We start from the raw sequence: 24,631 nt of genomic DNA on the forward strand, positions 1-24,631 counted from the left end.
GGCGTGATATAACAGATCAGCAAGCCCCTAACACATTACATGGCATACATTTATTGGATAACGAGAACTGAAGCAACACTGCAAACTAGTTTTGTTTATAAGAATTGACATATTTTAATTACCGCAGGAAACATAAATCGGTTTAAAGTTCCCCACTGAGTCAGCAGATCGCTTTATTGTGTGATTATTTCCCATGCTGTATCGTAAAGCAGTGGCGATAGATGGCGCGTCACTCAAGCCAGGAATCCCTGGCTTTAATGGCGGTGATCACCTGTCTTTTCCTGCGTACGGTAAAGACAGGCAATACCAGTCTACTAGTCTGGTTCCCTGTCCCTGTATGGTTCTCCTTCGGAACCTCTCGCGCTTTTATACTGATGTTTGACCAAACACTCTGACGAATGACGTGTATGAATAACAAGGCGCCAGGTGTAAAATAAGTAGTAATCAATGGTTTTGCTTAATTGAATGACCCTTTTCTAATTTGAGACTTGTAATACCGACAAATAGAACAAAGTGCTTTCCACGGCAGCAGGTATGTTTACTGACACCACGCCTGCACAGTACACGCAGTGGTGACATGCTTTGAACAGTTCAGATCTGATCAGCTGATGATTACAATCGAATATATTCTTCGGTACTCGAGAAAATATAAAGTACTAAAGGAATCTTACGAAATAGACAACTCTTATTTCATCAAGTGTTCAGTTAGTGGAAAGCTTTCTCGAATTTTCTCGACAGTATTGTGTCGTTTATTCACAGGAATAGTTTGCTTTGTATACAGATGAATGCTTCTGAGATTTTACTTAATATTCAAATAATATATTTATTAAGAATTTTCATTATTTTAGTTGGAACAGAGTAATATTTTAGTGACCCTGGAAACAGACGAGGAATTAAATTTTCTGAGAGATGTCCAGACTATTGATTGGTGTCCGTCTTGTTACATGTGTCAGCTTAATTCTTTTCACCATAAGCTGTTATAACATGATGGTAAGAAGTGAAAAGGCCTCAAACAACAAACAACAGACAAAAAGTGAATCAATTCCTGAAGACTTAACAAAAACGAAGGAACCCTCAGGTCATACGAGACCGACTGAACCTGGGTCTACGTCTCACGGAACCAGTGCTCTTACAGTTGTTCCTGATTATGAGGATGAAGAGGATGGTATGTTTGTTTAGATATAATGTGTTAAGCAATAAGGCAGGTATATAAGTTTCCCATATAGATCAAGTGGTTATGTATTTATTTAGAGTTAAGAGGATATGGGTTAGATCCTGCTTTCTGCCCTACATTTGGCACTGTGCTCTTGTAGAACTGAACATGTGTAATGAAATACATATGTATCTCTCTGTTTTAGCTACAGTCACAACAGAGGATGAAAATGCACCAGATTTTAGTAACATGGATGTTTTCTACCCAACAAAAGAATGGCAGGAGCTCAAGCCAGGTAAAATAATATATACCTAGGGCCAACCCCTCCCCCTGAAATCGTAGCCGACTTGTATGGCCTGCTACACACATTTTTTTTAAATTTGTCTCTTTTATGCTTAACATCATACCATGATTACATGTAAGACTGTCACTGACAATGACATTTCTATTTTTATAAAAATATCTGCTAAAGGAAGAAATGGGACAAGCAGTTACTTTATATTTTGTCTAATGGTCATTTGGTCGACACAAGGTTTCAATATAATACATAAAACATTTTGAGAATAATTTCTGTCAACTGGTTTTTGAATGCTAAACTCAATTTATTGTTGACACACTCAGTGGTAAGCAAATTGCATGTTTCTATGTCTGAAAAAAGGTTATTTAGATTTTTTTTCCTCAGATGAATTTTATTGGAACTATTAATTTGCCTGATTGCCATCAGACTTCATACAAAGTTGTCATGATAAACAAATGACCACTTTTGATTGTTTTGACATCCATCTTTGTAAACTGTTTTGCCATTTTGATATTATAGTTGCTGGCCCCTGCAATATTTTAGCATATTCTGTTCAACACACTTAAAAAAAATATAGATATTGAAAATGCTTTGCTTGTTGAATATCACACTGTTTAATCACGTCTGCCATTGGAAAGTAATTCTCAAACAACTATATGCCTTAGATATATCTGGTCTAAACTTTCTTTTGATGCTGGGTCGGACCTAGATTTTGCAGATGAGGGACTAGAGTTAATTTTCATGAAGCTTGCCATATTTAATTACTATAACTCTATTGTGATGAAACTTGCATGGAGGATGCATCTTAGAATGCAAACTATCAGACCTGCTTCAGATGCTAGATCTGACCTTTGTTTTCCAGATGTGTGACAAGGTTAAGTTATAAGTATTTGTAACATCTAGATAATTGTGTTTAAAATGATCTCGAAATTTTCTATTACCTAAGTGACATTAAAAAAATCTTAAAATATTTTATAAGTAAGCGTATGTAGCTTACTCATTTAAGTTTTATGTAATGAAAATGTGTACATTCTTAGGTCAAGCGATTCCAAAAGGGCTACATGTCAGACTGAATATGCAGACTGGTCAGAGAGAGGCCAAACTAATGGAGGGGGATAGTGGACTCAAGTACTGGGTCAAGGATGGAAAACAAGGTAGATAATTATAGGAACTCTCAGTTCTCAGCAGGAATGTTGTCCCTAACCCTCTAGTGATAGAACTGTTCTTTTCATTATTGAACAGTAACTATATAGACAAATATTTTGTACATGTACACTGCAGTGTATTAATGTAGTCCTCAAGAAGAGACTGCCATAAAGACATTAGCCAAGAGGACTAGCAGATGAAGCATAATTATCATCCCAGTCAGAATATGATATTATAAAGCAGACATCCAAGTAATCGAAAATCATTGATGTTTTTTTCTGCAGTTTAAGGATAAGATTGCAAAGACAATAGTAGAACCTTTTAGTACTATTGCAAGATATGCACTTTAGTGACAGTGTCAGAAAATGTAATATATTATTACTACAAATGCTGTAGTAGACTGACAGTTTGTGACATGATGACTTTGTTGTAGGGATTGTTAACACAGTAGACTGACAGTTTGTGACATGATGACTTTGTTGAAGGGATTGTTAACACAGTAGACTGACAGATTGTGACATGATGACTTTGTTGTAGGGATTGTTAACACAGTAGACTGCCAGTTTGTGGCATGATGACTTTGTTGAAGGGATTGTTAACACAGAAGACTGACACTTTGTGGCATGATGACTTTGTTGTAGGGATTGTTAACACAGTAAACTGACAGTTTGTGACATGATGACTTTGTTGTAGGGATTGTTAACACAGCAGACTGACAGTTTGTGACATGATGACTTTGTTGTAGGGATTGTTAACACAGTAGACTGCCAGTTTGTGGCATGATGACTTTGTTGAAGGGATTGTTAACACAGAAGACTGACACTTTGTGGCATGATGACTTTGTTGTAGGGATTGTTAACACAGTAGACTGACAGTTTGTGACATGATGACTTTGTTGTAGGGATTGTTAACACAGTAGACTGACAGTTTGTGACATGATGACTTTGTTATAGGAATTGTTAACACAGCAGACTGACAGTTTGTGGCATGATGACTTTGTTGAAGGGATTGTTAACACAGAAGACTGACACTTTGTGGCATGATGACTTTGTTGTAGGGATTGTTAACACAGTAAACTGACAGTTTGTGACATGATGACTTTGTTGTAGGGATTGTTAACACAGAAGACTGACAGTTTGTGACATGATGACTTTGTTGTAGGGATTGTTAACACAGTAGACTGACAGTTTCTGACATGATGACTTTGTTGTAGGGATTGTTAACACATTAGACAGACAGTTTGTGACATGATGACTTTGTTGTAGGGGTTGTTAACACAGTAGACTGACAGTTTGTGACATGATGACTTTGTTGTAGGGATTGTTAACACAATAGACTGACAGTTTGGGACATGATGACTTTGTTGTAGGGATTGTTAACACAGTAGACTGACAGTTTGTGACATGATTATATTGTTGAAGGGATTATTAACACAGTAGACTGACAGTTTGTGACATGATGACTTTGTTGTAGGTAGTGATGGAACGATTGTCGCCGACAATCGATTGTCGGTCGTTAGAAGCTCTTCGATGCTACTAATCGATTATAAAATAAATGTCGCCGACATCGCTAACAAAAAATAAAATTGTCATACTTTAATTTTACTACCAGATCCAGGTGCAAAGAGCATAAAATTAGTGATGAATGTTGAAAACATGGAAGGAATCTGTGTTTTGTTGATACTTAACCGCCATGATTAAATATGGGGTCAGACTAAAACCAGAAAACTGTGATATTGCAAGGTTCTACTATACAAAGGAAAACATAATTAGTCTAGTCAATCTTTAAACATAATTATAATCAGAAATACAAATCTTACTTCTGGATAACTACTTTTAAAACATGCAATTTTAACTAATTAAAACTAATTTTAAGAAATAAATACATTTATTAAAATGAAAGGTGGGACTAATATCAGTAAAATACCCATTGCATGGACTTTATAAAAAAAAATCCCACACTGTTTTTAATAGTCCTATATGATTTGTTTAAAGTAAACAAAATATTATTTTTCACTTTTTAAAAAAGAAATTTCAATTAACATTTTTGAATATTTTATGTAAGTAAATGATTTTTTTGTAAAAGTCTGACAGAAATCTGAGTAAGTTTTAACTTTTCTATATTAATTTCATTAAAGTTAAAAATTTCGATTATAATCGATTATTAATCGATTATGCCCAGCCGATTATTACCGATAATCGATTCTGATTTTTTTCCGATTCCCCATCACTAGTTGTAGGGATTGTTAACACAGACATGATTACTTTGTTCTAGGGATTGTTAACACAGACATGATTACTTTGTTCTAGGGATTGTTAACACAGACATGATTACTTTGTTCTAGGGATTGTTAACATAGAAGACTGACAGTTTGTGACATAATTATATTGTTGTAGGAACTGTTAACACAGTAGACTGACAGTTTGTGACATGATGACTTTGTTGTAGGGATTGTTAACACAGTAGACTGACAGTTTGTGACATGATTATATTGTTGAAGGGATTATTAACACAGTATACTGACAGTTTGTGACATGATGACTTTGTTGAAGGGATTGTTAACACAGTTGACTGACAGTTTGTGACATGATGACTTTGTTGTAGGGATTGTTAACACAGAAGACTGACAGTTTGTGACATAATGACTTTGTTGAAGGGATTGATAACACAGTAGACTGACAGATTGTGACATAATTATATTGTTGTAGGAATTGTTAACACAGTAGACTGACAGTTTGTGATATGATGACTTTGTTGAAGGGATTGATAACACAGTAGACTGACAGTTTGTGACATAATGACTTTGTTGAAGGGATTGACAACACAGTAGACTGACAGTTTGTTACATAATTATATTGTTGTAGGAATTGTTAACACAGTAGACTGACAGTTTGTGACATGATGAATTTGTTGAAGGGATTGATAACACAGTAGACTGACAGTTTGTGACATGATGACTTTGTTGTAGGGATTGTTAACACAGACATGATTACTTTGTTCTAGGGATTGTTAACACAGTAGACTGACAGTTTGTGACATGATGACTTTGTTGTAGGGATTGTTAACACAGTAGACTGACAATTTGTGACATAATGACTTTGTTGAAGGGATTGATAACACAGTAGACTGACAGTTTGTGACATAATTATATTGTTGTAGGAATTGTTAACACAGTAGACTGACAGTTTGTGACATAATGACTTTGTTGAAGGGATTGATAACACAGTAGACTGACAGTTTGTGACATGATGACTTTGTTGAAGGGATTGATAACACAGTAGACTGACAGTTTGTGACATGATGACTTTGTTGTAGGGATTGTTAACACAGTAGACTGACAGTTTGTGACATGATGACTTTGTTGTAGGGATTGTTAACACAGACATGATTACTTTGTTCTAGGAATTGTTAACACAGAAGACTGACAGTTTGTGGCATGACGACTTTGTTGTAGGAATTGTTAACACAGTAGACTGACAGTTTGTGACATGTTGACTTTGTTGTAGGGATTGTTAACACTGTAGACTGACAGTTTGTGACATGATGACTTTGTTGTAGGCATTATTAACACAGTAGACTGACAGTTTGTGACATCATGACTTTGTTGTAGGGGTTGTTAACACAGTAGACTGACAGTTTGTGACATGATGACTTTGTTGAAGGGATTGATAACACAATAGACTGACAGTTTGTGACATGATGACTTTGTTGTAGGGATTGTTAACACAGTAGACTGACAGTTTGTGACATGATGACTTTGTTGTAGGGATTTTAAACACAGACGTGATTACTTTGTTCTAGGAATTGTTAACACAATAGACTGACATTTTGTGACATGAAGACTTGGTTGTATGGATTATTAATACAGCAGACTGACAGTTTGTGACATGATGACTTTGTTGTAGGGATTGATAACACAGTAGACTGACAGTTTATGCATGATGACTTTGTTGAAGGGATTGTTAACACAGTAGACTGACAATTTGTTACATGATTACTTTGTTGTAGGGATTGTTAACACTGTAGACTGACAGTTTGTGACATGATGACTTTGATGTAGGGATTGTTAACACAGTAGACTGACAGTTTGTGACATGATGACTTTGTTGTAAGGATTGTTAACACAGTAGACTGACAGTTTGTGACATGATGACTTTGTTGTAGGGATTGTTAACACAGTAGACTGACAGTTTGTGACTTGATGACTTTGTTGTAGGGATTATTAACACAGAAGACTGACAGTTTGTGACATGATGACTTTGTTTTAGGGATTGTTAGCACAGAAGACTGACAGTTTGTGACATGATGATTTTGTTATAGGAATTGTTAACACAGTAGACTGACAGTTTGTGACATGATGACTTTGTTGTAAGAATTATTAACACAGTAGACTGACAGTTTGTGGCATGATGACTTTGTTGTAGGGATTGTTAACACAGTAGACTGACAGTTTGTGACATGACTTTGTTGAAGGGATTGTTAACACAGCAGACTGACAGTTTGTGACATGATGACTTTGTTGTAGGGATTGTTAACACAGTAGACTGACAGTTTGTGACATGATGATTGTGACATGATGACTTTGTTGTAAGGATTGTTAACACAGTAGACTGACAGTTTGTGACATGATGACTTTGTTTTAGGGATTGTTAACACAGTAGACTGACAGTTTGTGACATGATGACTTTGTTGTAGGGATTGTTAACACAGAAGACTGACAGTTTGTGACATGTTGACTTTGTTGTAGGGATTGTTAACACAGCAGACTGACAGTTTGTGACATGATGACTTTGTTGTAAGGATTATTAACACAGAAGACTGACAGTTTGTGATATGATGACTTTGTTGTAGGGATTGTTAACACAGCAGACTGACAGTTTGTGACATGATGACTTTGTTGTAGGGATTATTAACACAGAAGACTGACAGTTTGTGACATGATGACTTTGTTTTAGGGATTGATAACACAGTAGACTGACAGTTTGTGACATGATGACTTTGTTGCAGGGATTGTTTACACAGTAGACTGACAGTTTGTGACATGATGACTTTGTTGTAGGGATTGTTAACACAGCAGACTGACAGTTTGTGACATGATGACTTTGTTGTAGGGATTGATAACACAGTAGACTGACAGTTTGTGACATGATGACTTTGTTGTAGGGATTGTTAACACAGACAAGGATTACTTTACACCAGAGGATCTGAAGAAGGCCCTGAAAGAATTCAAAGTCAACAAGATAGACGATGAGGATACTGAGGTAGGAAATTTTTTAATCTGTGTATAAATTTTATAATTCTTTGTTTTGCATTCAGATTGTTTTATTTAGTCATTAGTTGTAGACTTTCAGATTGTTTTTATTTAATCATTAGTTGTACTTGGTACAGTCAAAACTGTTTTAAAGGACAATGAAAAAATGGAAAAAAAAGTCACATATGACAGGTTGTCTCTTTCAACAGGTTGCTTATCTTCTGCATGTCTTCAAAGGCATATATATTTATTCAACAATAAATAAAATAAAATTCCTGCATTTTGAATTTATTTTATTATATATTCTATATAGAATCATCTTAAAGTTTTGTTAGGTCACCTGAGTCACTCAGGTGACCTATTGCTATCTGTTTTTGTCCATCGTCGTCCGTCGTACGTCGTTCGTCGTCAATCGGTCGTAAACTTTTGAACATTTTCAGCTTCTTCTCTGCAACCACTGAACCAATTTCAACCAAATTTGGCACAAAGCATCTATGGGTGAAGGGGAACAAAAATTGTGAATTTCATGATCCTTGCCCCCCTGGGACCTAGGGGGTGGGGCCAAAACCACTAAAATTAATGCAATCTTTAAAAATCTTCTTCTTTACTCCTGGACATCAAGCAGTCAAACTGTTTGCATGATTGTAATCAGCATTGAGTCTTTTACCAAAATTGTGAAATTCATGGCCCTGGGGTCAGGGGTTCTTGTGCTAGGGCGGGGCTTAATAAGTTAATTTTGAAAATGCATTATTTCTTTGAAAATCTTCTTCTCTGCTCCTGAATATTAAATAAACTAACTAGGTACATAGTTATGATGAGCAAGAGTGCCTCTACCAAAATTGTGAATTTTATGGCCCCAGGGTCAGGGGTTCTTGTGCTAGGGCGGGGCTCTTGATTATATAGAGAAAATACATGAATTCTTTGAAAATCTTCTTCTTTACTCCTGGATATTAAATAAACTAACTAAGTACATAATTATGATGAGCAAGAGTGTCTCTACCAAAATTGTGAATTTTATGGCCCCAGGGTCAGGGGTTCTGGTGTTAGGGTGGGGCTGTATTGATTATATAGTGAAAATACATGAATTCTTTGAAAATCTTCTTCTCTGCTCCTAGGTTTTAAATAAACTAACTAAGTACATAATTATGATGAGCAAGAGTGCCTCTACCAAAATTGTGAATTTTGTAGCCCCAGGGTCAGGGATTCTGGTGTTAGGGCGGGGCTGTATTGATTATACATGTATATAGAGAAAAAACATTAAATCTTTGAAAATCTTCTTCTTTGCTCCTAGGTTTTAAGCAGATGAACTGCCTATGTAGTTATGAGCAGTCCCTAATCTTCAAGAATTGTAAATTTCAAGGCCCCAGGGTCAGTTGTACCATAGAGGGGGGGGGGGCTATACTTATATACTGAAAATGAATGAATTGTTTGAAATGTGCTCCTTGGTATTAATCAAATATTTTTGAAAAGCAAGGATGCCTTTCCAAAAATAGTGCAATGTGTGCATCTAGGCCTAAGAGTCAAGGGTTCATGTGTGGTAGGGGCACTACTTATTGCTGAATATTACTGATTAGTTGAAATGCATTTTTTTGTTCCCCTACCCTGCCTATGGGTATAAAGTAACCAAACTAAGGAACTGCTAAGTGTATAGTTATGATGACCAAATTGTAAATGCTATAGCATCTGGCTTAAAACATGGATCAAATTCAATCAATGGAAAGTTGTTGCATAATGCTCAGGTGACCTATAAGGCCCATGGGCCTCTTGTTCAACTATAAATTGGTTGTATATTTTCGAGTAAATTCAACATAGGAAATTGTACCCTTAATCTGCATAAGTATTTTGAGTTTTGGTTATAACTGAATATTGTATATAAAAATATTGAGATTATTTGTAAGAAATTTGATTGAAATATTTTTTACATGATAAATGATTTCATTTGATCCAGACCGTAATTTAGAAATTAAACTGTATCAAGCATTTGGTGGCAAATACAATAAAAAAAACTCTTTATGCACAATTACTATAAATCACTTTTTATTCGGGAGAACTTTATTTTCACGGAATTACACAAGAGCATGTACTCGCTAAATTATCATTCTCGCATTTATTATTATTCCTAAAGATTATATACTATAGATTCCTAAATATACGCGTGGAAAATTTTGTGTAATTTAAGGAGTCAAAGACCACACACGAAAATAAAATTACTCGCCTTTATTTTTATGTGATAAAAATCTATGTAAAATCTCTTAATGAATCGTTCTATTGCATTTTAATTATTTGTCGACCTTTTACGTAAAATTACCCAATGCAATAATAACTACAACGAAAAATAAGGAATCTACAGTAGTACAATAGCCAAAATTCGTGAAAATTTTGTCTTGCTTCTAAAGAGTCAAAGACAGTCTCGTGAAAATAAGGTGTCTCAAAAATGTAGTGATCTATAGTAATATAAATTGTGTATTGTACTGTCATTTTTTATAAAGAAATAATTGTACTTGTTAAGGGATAATTAAAATTTATTTTGGGCATTTATTCATTTTAAGAGATAAAATGCAGGTTAGAAGTAATTCAGTAGGTAACATTTTTTCTTAAGTCCGTCTACCACCCAGAGCTGTCCTGGGCCCTCCACCGCTATACCACTGGGTCTAATGCCCAGGCTGGCCGTGTCCAGATACCTTAATGCCCGCCCATCACGGTCCACTACATGAATGGTTCCATTCCTGGTATCTGATATCAAAATGTTTCCATTAGAATCATTGGTCAGGGTATGAGGTGTAAAGTTTTTTAGAATGTCGCTATTTCTATAGGAAAATCTGTAAAGTCCGTACTTATCCATGGTTTCAGTAGAGTTGGTCTCTACATCTATGACCCAGATATCCCCATTCAAGTTTTCAGTAAGGGATGTTGGTTTAGCAAACAAGGCCTCTCCAGAACATTTCTCATAAATTCGCAACACCATCTCCCCGACTCTGTTATATTTTAAGACTTCTCCACAAGAGTCTTCCACTTGAGCTACTGAGATCAGAATCTCACTCCTTCGTGTCACATGAATTCCTGTCACCTCCACTTCCAAGAATGGCTTCTTGACATGGTTTGATAAGATCTGCAATATTTTATTTGGATTTTGCTCATCTCTGGCCAGTAGAAGTCCATTGGATAACACGGCTACAGGATGCTGGAGTCCATATTTCTGGAAAACTTCCGTCTGTACTTGTCCCTTTTCTTTTGTAATCTGGTAGCCAAACTTGTTTCCGTAGACGAGTAACTCTTTGTCGCTAATTATAATAACAGAAGACACATCAGGTACCTGGACTTTTAAGTTGGACATTTCAATCACGTTTTCAATGGACACTGCTACCTTTACAGGAGGTAATGTTCTCTTTCTCAAATCCTCTGTTGCAGCAACACTAAATTGTCCAAATAATGTTTCTAGTTTCTCCATGGATATTTCACCTTTTTCAAATGAAGCCATTTCAGTAGAAACGGTTACATCCTCTTGCAGAACAGTTGCTTCTAATGTTTGTCTTATCTTTGTTAGGAGAAGAGGAAGATTTGTCATGTGTTGATTTTCAAATATTGATTGCAGTTTCTTTATGGACTTTTGCAGCTGAGCATATTGCGCTTTTCTTGACATCAGTAACTTTTTCACTGGTGCTTTTTCATTGTTGATCACACCCTGCAACATTCTTTTAAGTTTTTCTTCTAACGTGTCTATGATCATCTTGAACTCTTCAGCTTGAAAGTGAATCTCAGATTCCATGGAAGCTTGATTTTTGTCAATTTGTGCCAGCCTTTCCTCTAGAAGTTCACATTCTTTAAGATATTTTGGTGTAATTTTCTGATTAAAAATCTTGACTAAGTTTTCAAATTCTTTTGGTTTTCTTCTGAAAAGTTCTTTGAGTTCATCAAACTCATGTCCACGATGGTTATCGGTAACACATCTTGTGCAGACTACCGAATCACATGTGATGCAGTACATTTCGCAGTGCTTACCACTGTGGGAAGGACATTTCATGTCGTCCACAATGCCATAAGCTGAAGCTTGTACACGTGATATGATCTCGTGATCTCTTGAGGCTACACTCTTTGAATGGATCTCACAGCAGTGGTCACATAAGGTCTCTCTGCAGTTCTTACAAAAGCTCTCTACATTTTCCATAGAGCTACACAGGTCACATTTTATAACACACTGCTGGGCTTCTTTTTCCATGTTCAGTGCTAAGTCCTAAAATGTGAAAGATGAAGAGTTAAATCAGGTTTTTAAGAATTATTATTACAGATATATGGTTTGAAAACTGTTACATAATCTGCAAGAAAGCTGGGCAATTTATATAGGTTGCACTTGTAGTAAAGTGGTAATAAACACACCAAAAAATTCTATGAAAATGTTTTGCCTTAAATGTTTCATTTTCTCAAGTGTTTTCATTAAGCTCTAATTAAATACCTGTGTATCAACCAATAAAAAAATTAAACTTCTTGCCTTAAATGTTTTATTAAAAATGCCATAGATTGAATGAAGTTTCATAGATGGACTCATGTAATATCAGGGTATATACCAGAAAAAAAATGAGGATTACAACATTATAGAAAGGGAAATTCCCCTTGTATGATTTGGAAAACCCTCCAAGTAACTGCTGGGACATACATATTCTCTGGACAAATTGCAGTTAAATATTATAATATTCCTACAAGAATGCACTGTGATTTGCCATTTAATGGTAAAGATCACTTGTCTGCTAATTATATTAGGTTTGTTGAGTGTTAAATTATTTTTAGAATCTCTTCTCTGTTTGTGTATGTTCTACAGTTCAATTTTTTCCCCAGCCTCTTCTATACAAATACATGTACTTTTATGCAGACCAATTAAAATGCATTAATTAAATTACGTAAAAAGGCTTTTCATTTTAAAATTTCTAGCGGATGGAGGTAGTAAAACAGAAATACAAGAGTTATGAGGAGCTTAAGAAGGACCTAGAGAGTTTAGAGATGAACATTAAAACTGACCGTGAGACGATCCTAGAACTGACCGGAATGCTGAACTCTACTTCTATTGACAACACTGAGAGGATTGATATCATGGAGAACTTACTGGACTACATGCATCAGGTGATGTACCTACATACAAACAAATATATCTGTATTTGTTCTTAAAATCAAATAAATTTTCAATATGAAGTAAAACTTGACTAATCCAGAAACCATCGGTTCAAACAGCAATGATATCCATTAGACAACATTCAATATAAGACAACATATGAAACCTATAGGTTTACTAATAGGGACTTCAGCTTTACATCATATTAGGCAAGATTTCAGAATACACAGGATCCAGATTAGACAATTTTCACTGTGTTTTCTTTGGAAGTCTGTTTTGAAATTCTTGAACAGCGGGTTGAGTGTTCTGGAGCTAGGAAACTTGATCTATTCATATTCTACTGAGAAGTTATAACCTTTTGCTATTCATCTATGAGTATGATAATCAATTATTCTAAATAATATAATTGAAAGGTAATTTGAATAAGATATTTTTTTATCATATGTCATGATACAAAAATAACTTTTATAGTTTTTGGGCTGGGGAAAATAAATTATCAAATCTTATGATTAAAATGAACCAAAATACCTTATCTTTATACATAAAATGATCTTCAAAGAACAAGAGAGTCCTGTGTGACAAAGTTTAGGTCAGATTCTAAAATTGTGCTGAAGGCCATTTGTGTTTGATAGTCATACTGATGATAGGAACAAATGAGGGCAAACATGGGCAATATAGAGTACAAGTTACAAGATCTACTGTAGTTATGGTTACAGAGTATAATTTACAAGATCTACTCTAGTTATGGTTACAGAGTAAAAGTGGCAAGATCTACTCTAGTCACTGCTACAGAGTACAAGTTACAAGATCTACTCTAGTCATTGCTACAGAGTACAAGTTACAAGATCTACTCTAGTCATTGCTACAGAGTACAAGTTACAAGATCTACTCTAGTTATTGTTACAGAGTACAAGTTACAAGATCTACTCTAGTTATTGTTACAGAGTACAAGTTACAAGATCTATTGTAGTTATTGTTACAGAGAGTACAAGTTACAAGATCTACTCTAGTTATGATTACAGAGTACAAGTTACAAGATCTACTGTAGTTATGGTTACAGAGTATAATTTACAAGATCTACTCTAGTTATGGTTACAGAGTAAAAGTGGCAAGATCTACTCTAGTCATTGTTACAGAGTACAAGTTACAAGATCTACTCTAGTTATGATTACAGAGTACAAGTTACAAGATCTATTGTAGTTATTGTTACAGAGTACAAGTTACAAGATCTACTGTAGTTATTGTTACAGAGTACAAGTTACAAGATCTACTGTAGTTATTGTTACAGAGTACAAGTTACAAGATCTACTCTAGTCATTGTTACAGAGTACAAGTTACAATATCTACTGTAGTTATTGTTACAGAGTACAAGTTACAAGATCTACTGTAGTTATTGTTACAGAGTACAAGTTACAAGATCTACTGTAGTTATGGTTACAGAGTACAAGTTACAAGATCTACTGTAGTTATGGTTACAGAGTACAAGTTACAAGATCTACTCTAGTTATTGTTACAGAGTACAAGTTACAAGATCTATTTTAGTTATTGTTACAGAGTACAAGTTACAAGATCTACTGTAGTTATTGTTACAGAGTACAAGTTACAATATCTACTGTAGTTATGGTTACAGAGTACAAGTTACAAGATCTACTCTAGTTATGGTTACAGAGTACAAGTTACAAAATCTACTCTAGTTATGATTACAGAGTACAAGTTACAAGATCTACTGTAGTTATGGTTACAGAGTATAATTTACAAGATCTACTCTAGTTATGGTTACAGAGTAAAAGTGGCAAGATCTACTCTAGTCATTGTTACAGAGTACAAGTTACAAGATCTACTCTAGTTATTGTTACAGAGTACAAGTTACAAGATGTACTCTAGTTATGGTTACAAAGTACAAGTAACAAGATCTATTTTAGTTATTGTTACAGAGTACAAGTTACAAGATCTACTTTAGTTATAGTTACAGACTACAAGTTACAAGATCTATTTTAGTTATTGTTACAGAGTACAAGTTACAAGATCTACTCTAGTTATGGTTACAAAGTACAAGTTACAAGATTTATTTTAATTATTGTTACAGAGTACAAGTTACAAGATCTACTTTAGTTATGGTTACAGACTACAAGTTACAAGATCTACTCTAGTCATTGCTACAGAGTACATGTTACAAGATCTACTCTAGTTATGGTTACAAAGTACAAGTTACAAGATCTACTGTAGTTATGGTTACAGAGTACAAGTTAGAAGATCTATTCTAGTTATTGTTACAGATTAGAAGTTACAAGATCTACTCTAGTCATTGCTACAGAGTACAAGTTACAAGATCTACTCTAGTCATTGCTACAGAGTACAAGTTACAAGATCTACTCTAGTCATTGCTACAGAGTACAAGTTACAAGATCTACTCTAGTCATTGCTACAGAGTACAAGTTACAAGATCTACTCTAGTTATTGCTACAGAGTACAAGTTACAAGATCTACTGTAGTTATTGTTACAGAGTACAAGACTAATTTCTAAAATTTCTAATGATTTTTTTCTCTCTTGTATTTTGTTCCATTCAATACTTATATGAATCCATAACACTCTTGTATCATATACTCACGTGATATTTAAAGCAATATGAGCTGCATTTTTGAGAATTTTATTTTTCTGGTAAAATGTGTTATTATGATTAATTTGCATTAAATTTAAGCCCTTTTGATGAATAAGACCAAAATAATTTTTAAAAATATTTCAGAAGAAATATTTCTGTGCAATCGAATAAACAGTATTATGGTACAGGACGACAATAATGCAAATTTGCTTCAATCATAGCTTATAAAAATTTCTTCCAGTGCATAAATGAACAAAAATTTTATAAATGTTCTATTTTTCTTTCATTGAAATAGTTAATTACAAATTTGCAACAAAATTTTTCGATGTCAAACGTGCAGCTCATATTGCTTTAAGGTTTTTCTTTGTTGTGATACTTAAATCATTATTTTTCAACATGAATGCAACAAATATAAAACGTAGCCAAACATCCAGACGTGCATTACCAATGCATGTATTTTAAATGACCTGTCATGCGCACTTATAGGTTACTTTTGTGGAATTTTGCTTCTTTATTTGATAAGAAACTTTTAATTTTTAAGCATTTTATAGGCCTTATTTGTTATACATTTGCATTGCAAAGTTAATAATGAAATGAAGAATTTGATTCAGCTAATGTGTCTCCGTAAAAAATACGTTATGCCTGTTGTTGCGTAACAGGTATAATATGTCTACAATGAATTAGGTATATGTGCATATCGCTTCAACGGGTTAACGATTAATCCACAAGTCCTTCCAATTCTTAGCTGCTTACACTTATTTACTGAAATATGTATATTTTGAATATTATGAACATTTCTGCGAAAACTTTTCGAGCTTTATTTTCAGTGTATATAATCTGAAGAATTTCAGAATGTTACAAGTAGATATGGATATTTATATCATATATGAGTATATTGGTACAAGGTGTGTCGTGTATCAAACTTGTAAAAAAAAAAATTAAATTGCGTCTTTCTTTTATCTGCTTCATTTACCGCCCACCCATACATGTAGGAACAGGAACCAAAAGAAGATTATATTTCTAAAATGATAAAAATAATACGTACATATATGTCTTACCTGATAATCGGTACGTAATCCTCCGGGGTTTCTCTGTTTTATTAGTGTCTCTCCCCACCTTTTTTCTTCCTGGTCTGTGTTTACACCTCGATAAGTTCATACGGAGGGCCTATAATAACATCACAAATTAAATTCTTGAAAGTTTGTTAAAATCTTAATCATTTCATCGATTTTATACCGGTATGCTAAAAATGCTGAAATAGTGTTTATAATTTTTTTATACGCCCGTCTTAAGACGGGACGTATTATGTTATAGGCTTCGTGTCCGTCTGTTAGCTTTTTCGTTTCCGGCTCATAACTTTAATACTACTAGGTCTAGGATTATCAAACTTTGTCATCTGATGCATCTTGGGTAGAAAGTGTGTCGCGCACAAAAAGTAGGTCGCTCTGACCTTTAGAGGTTATAGCCAAATATGGAAAAATCCTTTCCGGCCCATAACTAGAAAACTATAAGACTTACAATCATCAAACTTGGCCAGATTATGCATGTTAGGTAGAAGGTGTGTCGCGACCTATTTCAAGGTCACTGTGACCTTTAATTTAAGTGAAATTTTTAAAAAAAAATGTGTCTTTTTACTATTCATTTACACATCCCAAATAATGTAAGAGTATTGCACTGTCCCTATTAAAAAAGTGTTAAATCAAGAAAATACTTATTTTTTAAGCATATACTTGACAGCAATCTATAACAAATATAATGTATGTTAGAGAAATTCTACCTCTCCCATGAGTGTAATTACCAAGCACTGGTCAAGAAGAATTAACAGAAAATTGATGTCAAATTAGAGAGAAATTAATGGGTTTTGAGTGTGAGGTGCTAACTGACAGGGCATTGGTGTTATCTGTATCCCTTGAGTATTGGGCAAATGGGTAAGCCTGTTTGATTAAAAATAGCTCTTGTTGGCTAGCTTAAGTTTTAAAATGAATTTGATGAAAAGTAATTAAAACTAATTTGATTTTGCATAATAGACTAATCTGATATTATGTAATATTATTAATTTAAAAACTAATTTTATGGGGTGGGGTGGAATCAGCATGTCCATATAAATTATATATTAAAACCTGTCGGACATTAAATCTCAACCAAAAAAAATATTTGAGTATTTTATGTTTTCAATTATGGTAGATAATGCAGACCCATTCATCTCTTGGTAGTAATGAGTAGACAAGCATCCAGTTAAGATTAATTAATGAGTTCAATGTAGGAAGGCTATCTGATCAAGCAGTCTTATCTGTACCCTTAGGGGATTAAACAGAAGAATTGCTGGTCAGTTTGTAACATGTCATTTGATGGCCAGTCTTTTCTTTTCAAAATTAATTTGGTATAGATTAAGTTGTTAAGACTAATTTGATATTGTTTAATATGATGGGCATTTGACAAGGTCTAACACAACCGGCACAGAAATCTATCAGTGATGTAATATTTATTATAATTTATGCCTACATCACAGGGGATGCATAAATATTTTAAGGAATGGAAAAATCATCGAAATATTAGAACCAAGGTTGACGTGATTTTCTTGCACCTAAACTGTTCAAGAAAATTTTAAGTTTTTGACGGGCGTATCATGCTGTGGCGCGGCACTTTATTTATCTAAGGAATATCCAAACCATAGAGAACATCCATTAAATTTCCACACGCTAATTTTACCAAGATTTATATTAATGCTGGTCCTTTGGCGAAGGAATCACTATTGGATACGATGCATCGAAACATGAAATTGAGAATCAATTTTTCATAAAATTCTTAAAATACCAATGACTTACAATAAGGTATATTTAAATGAATGCACAAATATAAATCTAGACATGTACATTCTTCTTGCCAGAGAATATAAAATTCATAATTATTTATGGAAAAAAGTGTAAATTTTAAAGCGTCATTTATCTTGATATACATATATATGTATTTCGATTATAAAATAAAGTTTTTGTGATGCATCACGATACTTTTTCCCTTATGATACATGTACACAGCCCTTAGTTTGACAAAGCTCCGGAATCGAGAATCAGACCCGACCGAAAAGCGAGAGTTCTTTCCGTAGCTCCTTACAAAAGTTTGACAGGAGAGAAACAGATTAGAGAGCCTTAGCTAGCAAAGATGAGTTCGGCCAAGATATCATTACCTTTTGTAACAAAATTTTTGATTGATGTCAACACTTTGCAAAGAACGGCAAAGAGAATAGGTATAGCAATAAGAAGGTTGCAGTGTGCAATATAAAATAACATACTTCAGTATTTTTAGGTATTAGTAAACAGGACAAAGAGAATTAAAAACTTGACTGCAATCTTCGCTAGCCATGGGTTTCTAAAATGCTACTCTTCTCATGAGGAGAGTAGCGTATCAGAAATCCTTGGCTTGCAAAGATGCTTGACAGCAAGATAGCAAGATACTAGAAATTTTGGCAATACAGACGCACTGTCCAATCCGAAATTGATTTTATCGGATAAGACAGGTTTAACTGTATACACAATTTCGAACTGTAACATAGATACTTGATGTTGATAGGTCGGTAGCTAAATATTTAAATTATCTTATTTTAATTTTTACTTGAATTTCATTTTTAGATTGATAATGCTATCCTATTTTGTGACATTGGTGGTATGAAAATGGTTATAAAGAGCCTCAATGACTCGGATGAGAATGTCAGGTCCATCTCGGCGTCACTCTTGGCATCATCTCTTCAGAAGTAAGATTAAAACGTGTCTTCTGCCATCAGCTTGTACATCTACAAAAAATTTCCATTTAAATATTGAAATACTTATAATCTTTCATTTCGCTTTCAGTAACCCTAAAGTGAAAATATACTGTATTGAGGCTGGTCTTCTCCAACATTTTGTGCGTGCACTTTCAACGGAAGCGGAAGTCTCCGTTAAGAGGAAGCTTTTATTTGCACTGTCGGCAATGGTTCGAAACTTTCCGTACGCTCAAACGAAGTTCGGCAATCTCGGCGGGTTCAGTGTCCTGGCGAAGTTATTTTCAGAGCAAGGGCCGGCGGAAGATGTGATGAAACTTACCGAGAGGGCGCTGTCTCTGGTTGTAGATCTGATGGAAGAGCACGAGTCAGTAACCAAGGACAACAGAGAGCATTCATCCAAGGAGATGTTAAGACAGTATGATGAGTAAGTTATCAGAGATAGTGAAAAGTGTATAGAAGAAAGCGTGAAAAGTGATCTGATAATACTATTTTTGTGGACGTACAAGGGGTGATCAAAAAGTTCGCGAACTACCTCTATATTTACAAAACCACAATTCAGATCAGAATGAAATTTGGCACACATAAAGTCATACGCATGTTCTATAAATAGCATATGTACTGAAACGTTTTGCATCATGATTGTGACGTCACAGTGTGAAAATGACGTCAATATGTAGGTTACTTGTGACAAAAAATGGTTGACTCAGTCGTATTCGAGAAACGAACGGCTGTAAAGTTAAACTATATTTCGGAAATTCCTTTGCAGAAGTTTATAATAATTTGTACACGGTTTATTTTAGACAAAAAACTTGCCAGAAGTTTAGTCATTAATTTGGTTTGATTGTTTAAGTGAAGGAAGGGAGATGTTAAAAAAATGTTTGTTCTGTCGCTCAATGAAACCAAGCTGGGGAAGAGATGTGTCCTTTGCTAAGCAATTTGATATGAAAGATCACCAACTTACAGTTTGAAAAATAGTTGGATATCTTTACAATAATATAATAATTATTAAAGCCCTAAAAATATCGTTTACTTTAGACTTTAAATGCGAGGGTTGTCCCAAAATTCCGTAGACAAGCGTTGTTTTGTAGGAACACGATGTCATATATTAATAAAACTTCGTACAAAGATTAAACCAACACTATCTAATAAATTTATAGACAAATATGGAGTATCTACACAAAATAACCCTATTTAAATGATACATTTCATTGTCTCGTGTAGGAAGGCGGCGCAATACCCAAAAGTTGGTATTAAAAATCGGTTTATTATATTCAAAATCCTACGGAAAAGTAATTACTACTCTGTATTTTTTTAATGGAAATGGAAATTCGTAAAACTGTTTAATTAACTATATTTCCTCAAATTTTGGTGTTTATTCTTAACAGGTATGAATTTTATAACGTTTTATTTACACCGGGTTGAAATCCGACTTTTTGAAAAATGGCGGTGGCGTTGGCACAGACGGCGCACTAGACTATGATGAAGTGTTTTGGTCCTAAATTTCACTCGTGCAGAAATGTACAAGTCATAAATGTTTTCTGGTCATTAGTATCTGAATGACTGAAATGGTATCGCTATGTATGTGAACAACGGAAAGTAAAAAAAAAAAAAGGACAGGCATAAGAATCGTAGTCATCGTGTTAGTTCAATGTTGCATCTTGAAACTCATATTCGTATTTGATTGATATTTAATATTTGCCAATTTTTTTTTTGGGGGGGGGGGAGGGGGGGGGGACTTTATTTCCGGTGCCTTTCGAAGTATCAATAAATATCGTTTATTTTATAATCGGTATGTCTTCTCGTCAAGAAAAATGTTTTCAAAGAAATTGAAGAGTTTGTTTCCTTCTCTCTTTAGGTTTCTTCTGCAGGATCACCTGGTACAAAATGGATTCTGTGGAATCGTGTGTGATCTCTTGGATAACATTCCACCGCGAGAGTTTGAGAGCACCGTGGAAATTATTCTGAAAGCTGCCTTGAAATTAAAGGACTCATGTTTGCAGCATTTCAAAAACCATGCTGGAAAAATAAAATTTCTCCGAGATAACTTAATACATCTTTACCACCAAGACACTGAATTAGAATTTTACAAAGATTGGTCTGAAATTGCAAATAAATTGTTTCATTTTCTGATGATGAAGGACGAACTCTGACCAAAACTAAACAGAAAGACTGGAATGAAAGAATCAGTTCTTGACATGTGCACAGTTTTGATCTTTGTGTTTAGCTAGGATGAAGGCCAAGTGGTGTGGAACATGAAAATATGAGTGTTGGTGTTCAGGGGTATAGATGTGAAGTGAGTAAATTGAACGAATTCGTTGTTGAACGATAAAGAAAAAATATTTTTGAAGTATGTGCTTGTTATTTAAAATAAAAGAATGAAACTTGATAAAGGAGTTTTAGTTCCTATGATTTCATTGCATATTTAATTGTAGTACATAAAGTTGAAGATAACAGTGATCAAGATTGACTTAAAAATAAAATACTTGTAAATCTACTAGCCATGCGGCAAACCTACATATTTTGGAACAGCTGTGCATTTTGTGATAAAAGCGTAGAATTTCGAGTGTGAGTAGATTAATATATTACGAAAATATCTGCATAATGGATATTGGGCCACTTCAATCGGTACTCTATATGACCTTGGTGTCGATTTCTAAAATGGCTGACAAACGCGAACATATACGAGCACATTTCTCGTCAATGTGCAAAAATGAAGAAAAAAAACCTCTGCAATATTTATAAAGGTTTATTTAGGTATATTAGTAAATTTATATATTTATTTATAAGTCAGAAAAATTGGTAACACTAATGTTTTGTCAATTATCGAGCTAATAATAAGTATATGCCAGATGTTACTATTTATAGTATAATTTGACAATTGTATATTGACAATACTAAAAATCTGCAATTAAATTTAAAGCATATTCTTTAAACAAGAGGCCCCAGAGCCTTGAATCGCTCTTCTGATAAACTGTACAATCTATCACTTCTATTAGAAGCATCCATCTCTATTCTTATCATAAGACCCAAAATGCATTAACTGACAAAGTTTGATAATATGAAGCCAGTTAAGACTGAAGGTATTATAATATAATTATTAAATACCATAAATAGGTCACAGTGACCTACCTTTTGATTGAAATTTCCTGAGGACTCAAGATACATTAATTGAAAAAGACTGATGATTCTAAGTAAATAAGTACCTGAGATATTGAAAAGTAGGTCACCATGACCTACTTTTTGGTCGACGTTCTCCGAAATCCCAAGATGCATCATCTGACAAAGTTTGAGGATTCTAAGCCAATAAGTACCAGAGATAATTAAATATAGCCATCAAATGTCAAAAGTAGGTCACGGTGACCTACTTTTTGGTCGACGTTTTCCAAAAACCCAAGATGCCTAAACTGACAAAGTTTGATGATTTTAAGCCAATAAGTACCTGAGATATTCAAAAGTAGGTCATCGTGACCTACTTCTTGGTCGACATTCTATGAAACCCTAAGATGCCTCAAACTGACAAAGTCTGATGATTCCGAGCCAATAAGTACCAAATATAATTAAATATAGCAATAAAATGTCAAAAGTAGGTCACAGTGACCTACGTTTTGGTCGACGTTTTCCGAAAACCCAAGGTGCCTAAACTTACAAAATTTGATAATTGTAAGCTTATAAGTACCCGAGATATTCAAAAGTAAGTCGTGACATACGTGACCTACTTTTTGAGATACTTAAATATAGCCATAAAATGTCAAAAGTAGGTCACAGTGACCTACTCCGAAAACCCAAGATGCATCAACTGACAAAGTTTGATGATTCTATGTCAATAAGTACCAGAGATAATTATAGCCACAAAATGTCTAAAGTAGGTGACCATGACCAACTTTTTGGTCGTCACTCTCCGAAAACCCAAGATACATCAACTCACAAACTTTGATGATTCTAAGCCAATAATTAATTAAAATACTTAGATATAGCCATAAAATGTCTAAAGTAGGTCATGGTGACCTACATTTTGGTTAACATTTTTTTCAAGACCCAAGATGCATCTACTGACCAAGATTGATGATTGTAGGTCTGAAAGTAACCAAAATACGCGTTTTCAACGATTTAAAAACAAATGCCAGCAAAATTCAAAATGTAGGTCACATTGACCTACTTTTTCATAAATATGTTTTAAGGTCGAAAAATGCATCAACTTACAAGATTTGATGATTCTAAACCTCCCAGTGTCTGAAATAATGGGATTAATTGTTTTTAAAAGGATTAGTCATAAAGTTCACAAAGTAGGTCATGGTGACCTACTTTTAAGTTGACGTTGTTTAAGGACCCAAGATGCATCAACTGACAAAGTTTGATGATCATAGGCCTTAAAGTGTCCAAAATATGCCTTCAAATCAATTTGAAAACAAATGCCCGCAAAGTTTGAAAAGTAGATCACCGTGACCTATTTTTGAAATAACATAATGTGAAGTCCTAAGATGCATTAACTTACAAGATTTGATGATCCTAATCCTTATAATAATCAAAATATACACGTTTTTATTAATTGTAAATTTAGGTTAACTTTGAAGTGACCTTGAGACCACGCCCTTTGCCCCAGGGTAGTTCCCCGTGCAAATTTTAATCTTCGACATATCCTGATCCTTGTATGTAAGTTTGGAAAAAACTGCCTGGTGGTTCTGGAGAAGAAGATTGTTTAAAGGTCTCAACCCTTATTTTAGTATAAATGGTAGGGCTTGGGCCAAGGATACCCTGTGACAAATTTGGCACTGATTGGCCAAGGAATTCTTGAGTTATGGCTCATATTCTAAAAAGGTTACGCACACCGCACAAATGGCCATAGCATTATCTCTATGAGCCTTTGGCTCAGAAGAGCTAAAAAGGCAATAATAACATTTATCTCATACGTGTGTGGGATACTGCCCATGAGATAAACTTATGCTTTATTCACGGGTAGATGCTTTATCAATAGCACCTCCGGTTTTGACACGATCCCTGTCAAAGAAGTGTCTTATTTTATCAAGGCACAATTGTACCTGTATGGGCTACTTGAAGACAGATCCCCCCCCCCCCCTTAAACCGTTTTCAGAGAAAGTAAAGCCTAGCAGATAAGTTGTTGTTATAAGATTCCTTTAACATCTTTAATAATGCTTTCTTACATTATACTACCTTGTAATGTACATGTAGGTGTAAATGAATCTACAACTTAGTACAACCATAGACATAAATCGATTTATGTCTATGGTACAACTAGCCTTGCCTAGCACGTTTTGTATTGCCACCGTAAAACGGTACAAAGAGTTAATAGCCATTCTCTGTAACCAC

The 24,631-nt window shown here is 34.4% G+C and overlaps 2 protein-coding genes across 4 annotated transcripts; one reads left to right on the forward strand and one right to left on the reverse strand.

Moving 5' to 3' along the window:
* The first annotated feature begins 342 nt into the window (after positions 1-342).
* Positions 343-21,696, forward strand: LOC134234467 (nucleotide exchange factor SIL1-like). Of its 2 annotated transcripts, XM_062716544.1 has the most exons (9): positions 343-532; positions 849-1,165; positions 1,359-1,448; positions 2,489-2,605; positions 7,761-7,858; positions 12,772-12,960; positions 19,176-19,297; positions 19,395-19,730; positions 21,162-21,696. In XM_062716544.1, exons 2-9 carry the CDS (start codon positions 910-912, stop codon positions 21,454-21,456), a joined length of 1,503 nt encoding a protein of 500 aa, XP_062572528.1. In that variant the 5' UTR covers positions 343-532; positions 849-909; the 3' UTR covers positions 21,457-21,696. The 2 variants fall into 2 exon arrangements, with proteins under 2 accessions (XP_062572528.1, XP_062572527.1); XM_062716543.1 differs by having other exon boundaries at positions 343-1,165.
* On the reverse strand, positions 10,199-16,698 carry LOC134234465 (tripartite motif-containing protein 2-like). Of its 2 annotated transcripts, none has more exons than XM_062716535.1 (2): positions 16,608-16,698; positions 10,199-12,079 (listed from the first exon to the last, which is right to left on the reverse strand). In XM_062716535.1, exon 2 carries the CDS (start codon positions 12,062-12,064, stop codon positions 10,412-10,414), a length of 1,653 nt encoding a protein of 550 aa, XP_062572519.1. In that variant the 5' UTR covers positions 12,065-12,079; positions 16,608-16,698; the 3' UTR covers positions 10,199-10,411. The 2 variants fall into 2 exon arrangements, with proteins under 2 accessions (XP_062572519.1, XP_062572518.1); XM_062716534.1 differs by lacking the exon at positions 16,608-16,698 and adding an exon at positions 12,859-12,969 and having other exon boundaries at positions 10,365-12,079.
* Positions 21,697-24,631: the final 2,935 nt, after the last annotated feature.

The sequence above is a fragment of the Saccostrea cucullata genome, unplaced genomic scaffold (genome assembly GCF_032062105.1).
Source record: "Saccostrea cucullata isolate Sc308-1 unplaced genomic scaffold, CSIRO_AGI_Scuc_v1 ctg482, whole genome shotgun sequence".
NCBI classification, from domain to species: Eukaryota; Metazoa; Mollusca; class Bivalvia; order Ostreida; family Ostreidae; genus Saccostrea; species Saccostrea cuccullata.

Coding starts and splice junctions, on each gene's coding strand:
- LOC134234467 (XM_062716543.1), top strand. CDS start 910: ATGTCCAGACTATTGATTGGTGTCCGTCTTGTTACATGTGTCAGCTTA. Junction 1,166..1,358: donor TTATGAGGATGAAGAGGATG/GTATGTTTGTTT, acceptor TCTCTGTTTTAG/CTACAGTCACAACAGAGGAT. Junction 19,731..21,161: donor ATGTTAAGACAGTATGATGA/GTAAGTTATCAG, acceptor TTCTCTCTTTAG/GTTTCTTCTGCAGGATCACC.
- LOC134234465 (XM_062716535.1), bottom strand. CDS start 12,064: ATGGAAAAAGAAGCCCAGCAGTGTGTTATAAAATGTGACCTGTGTAGC.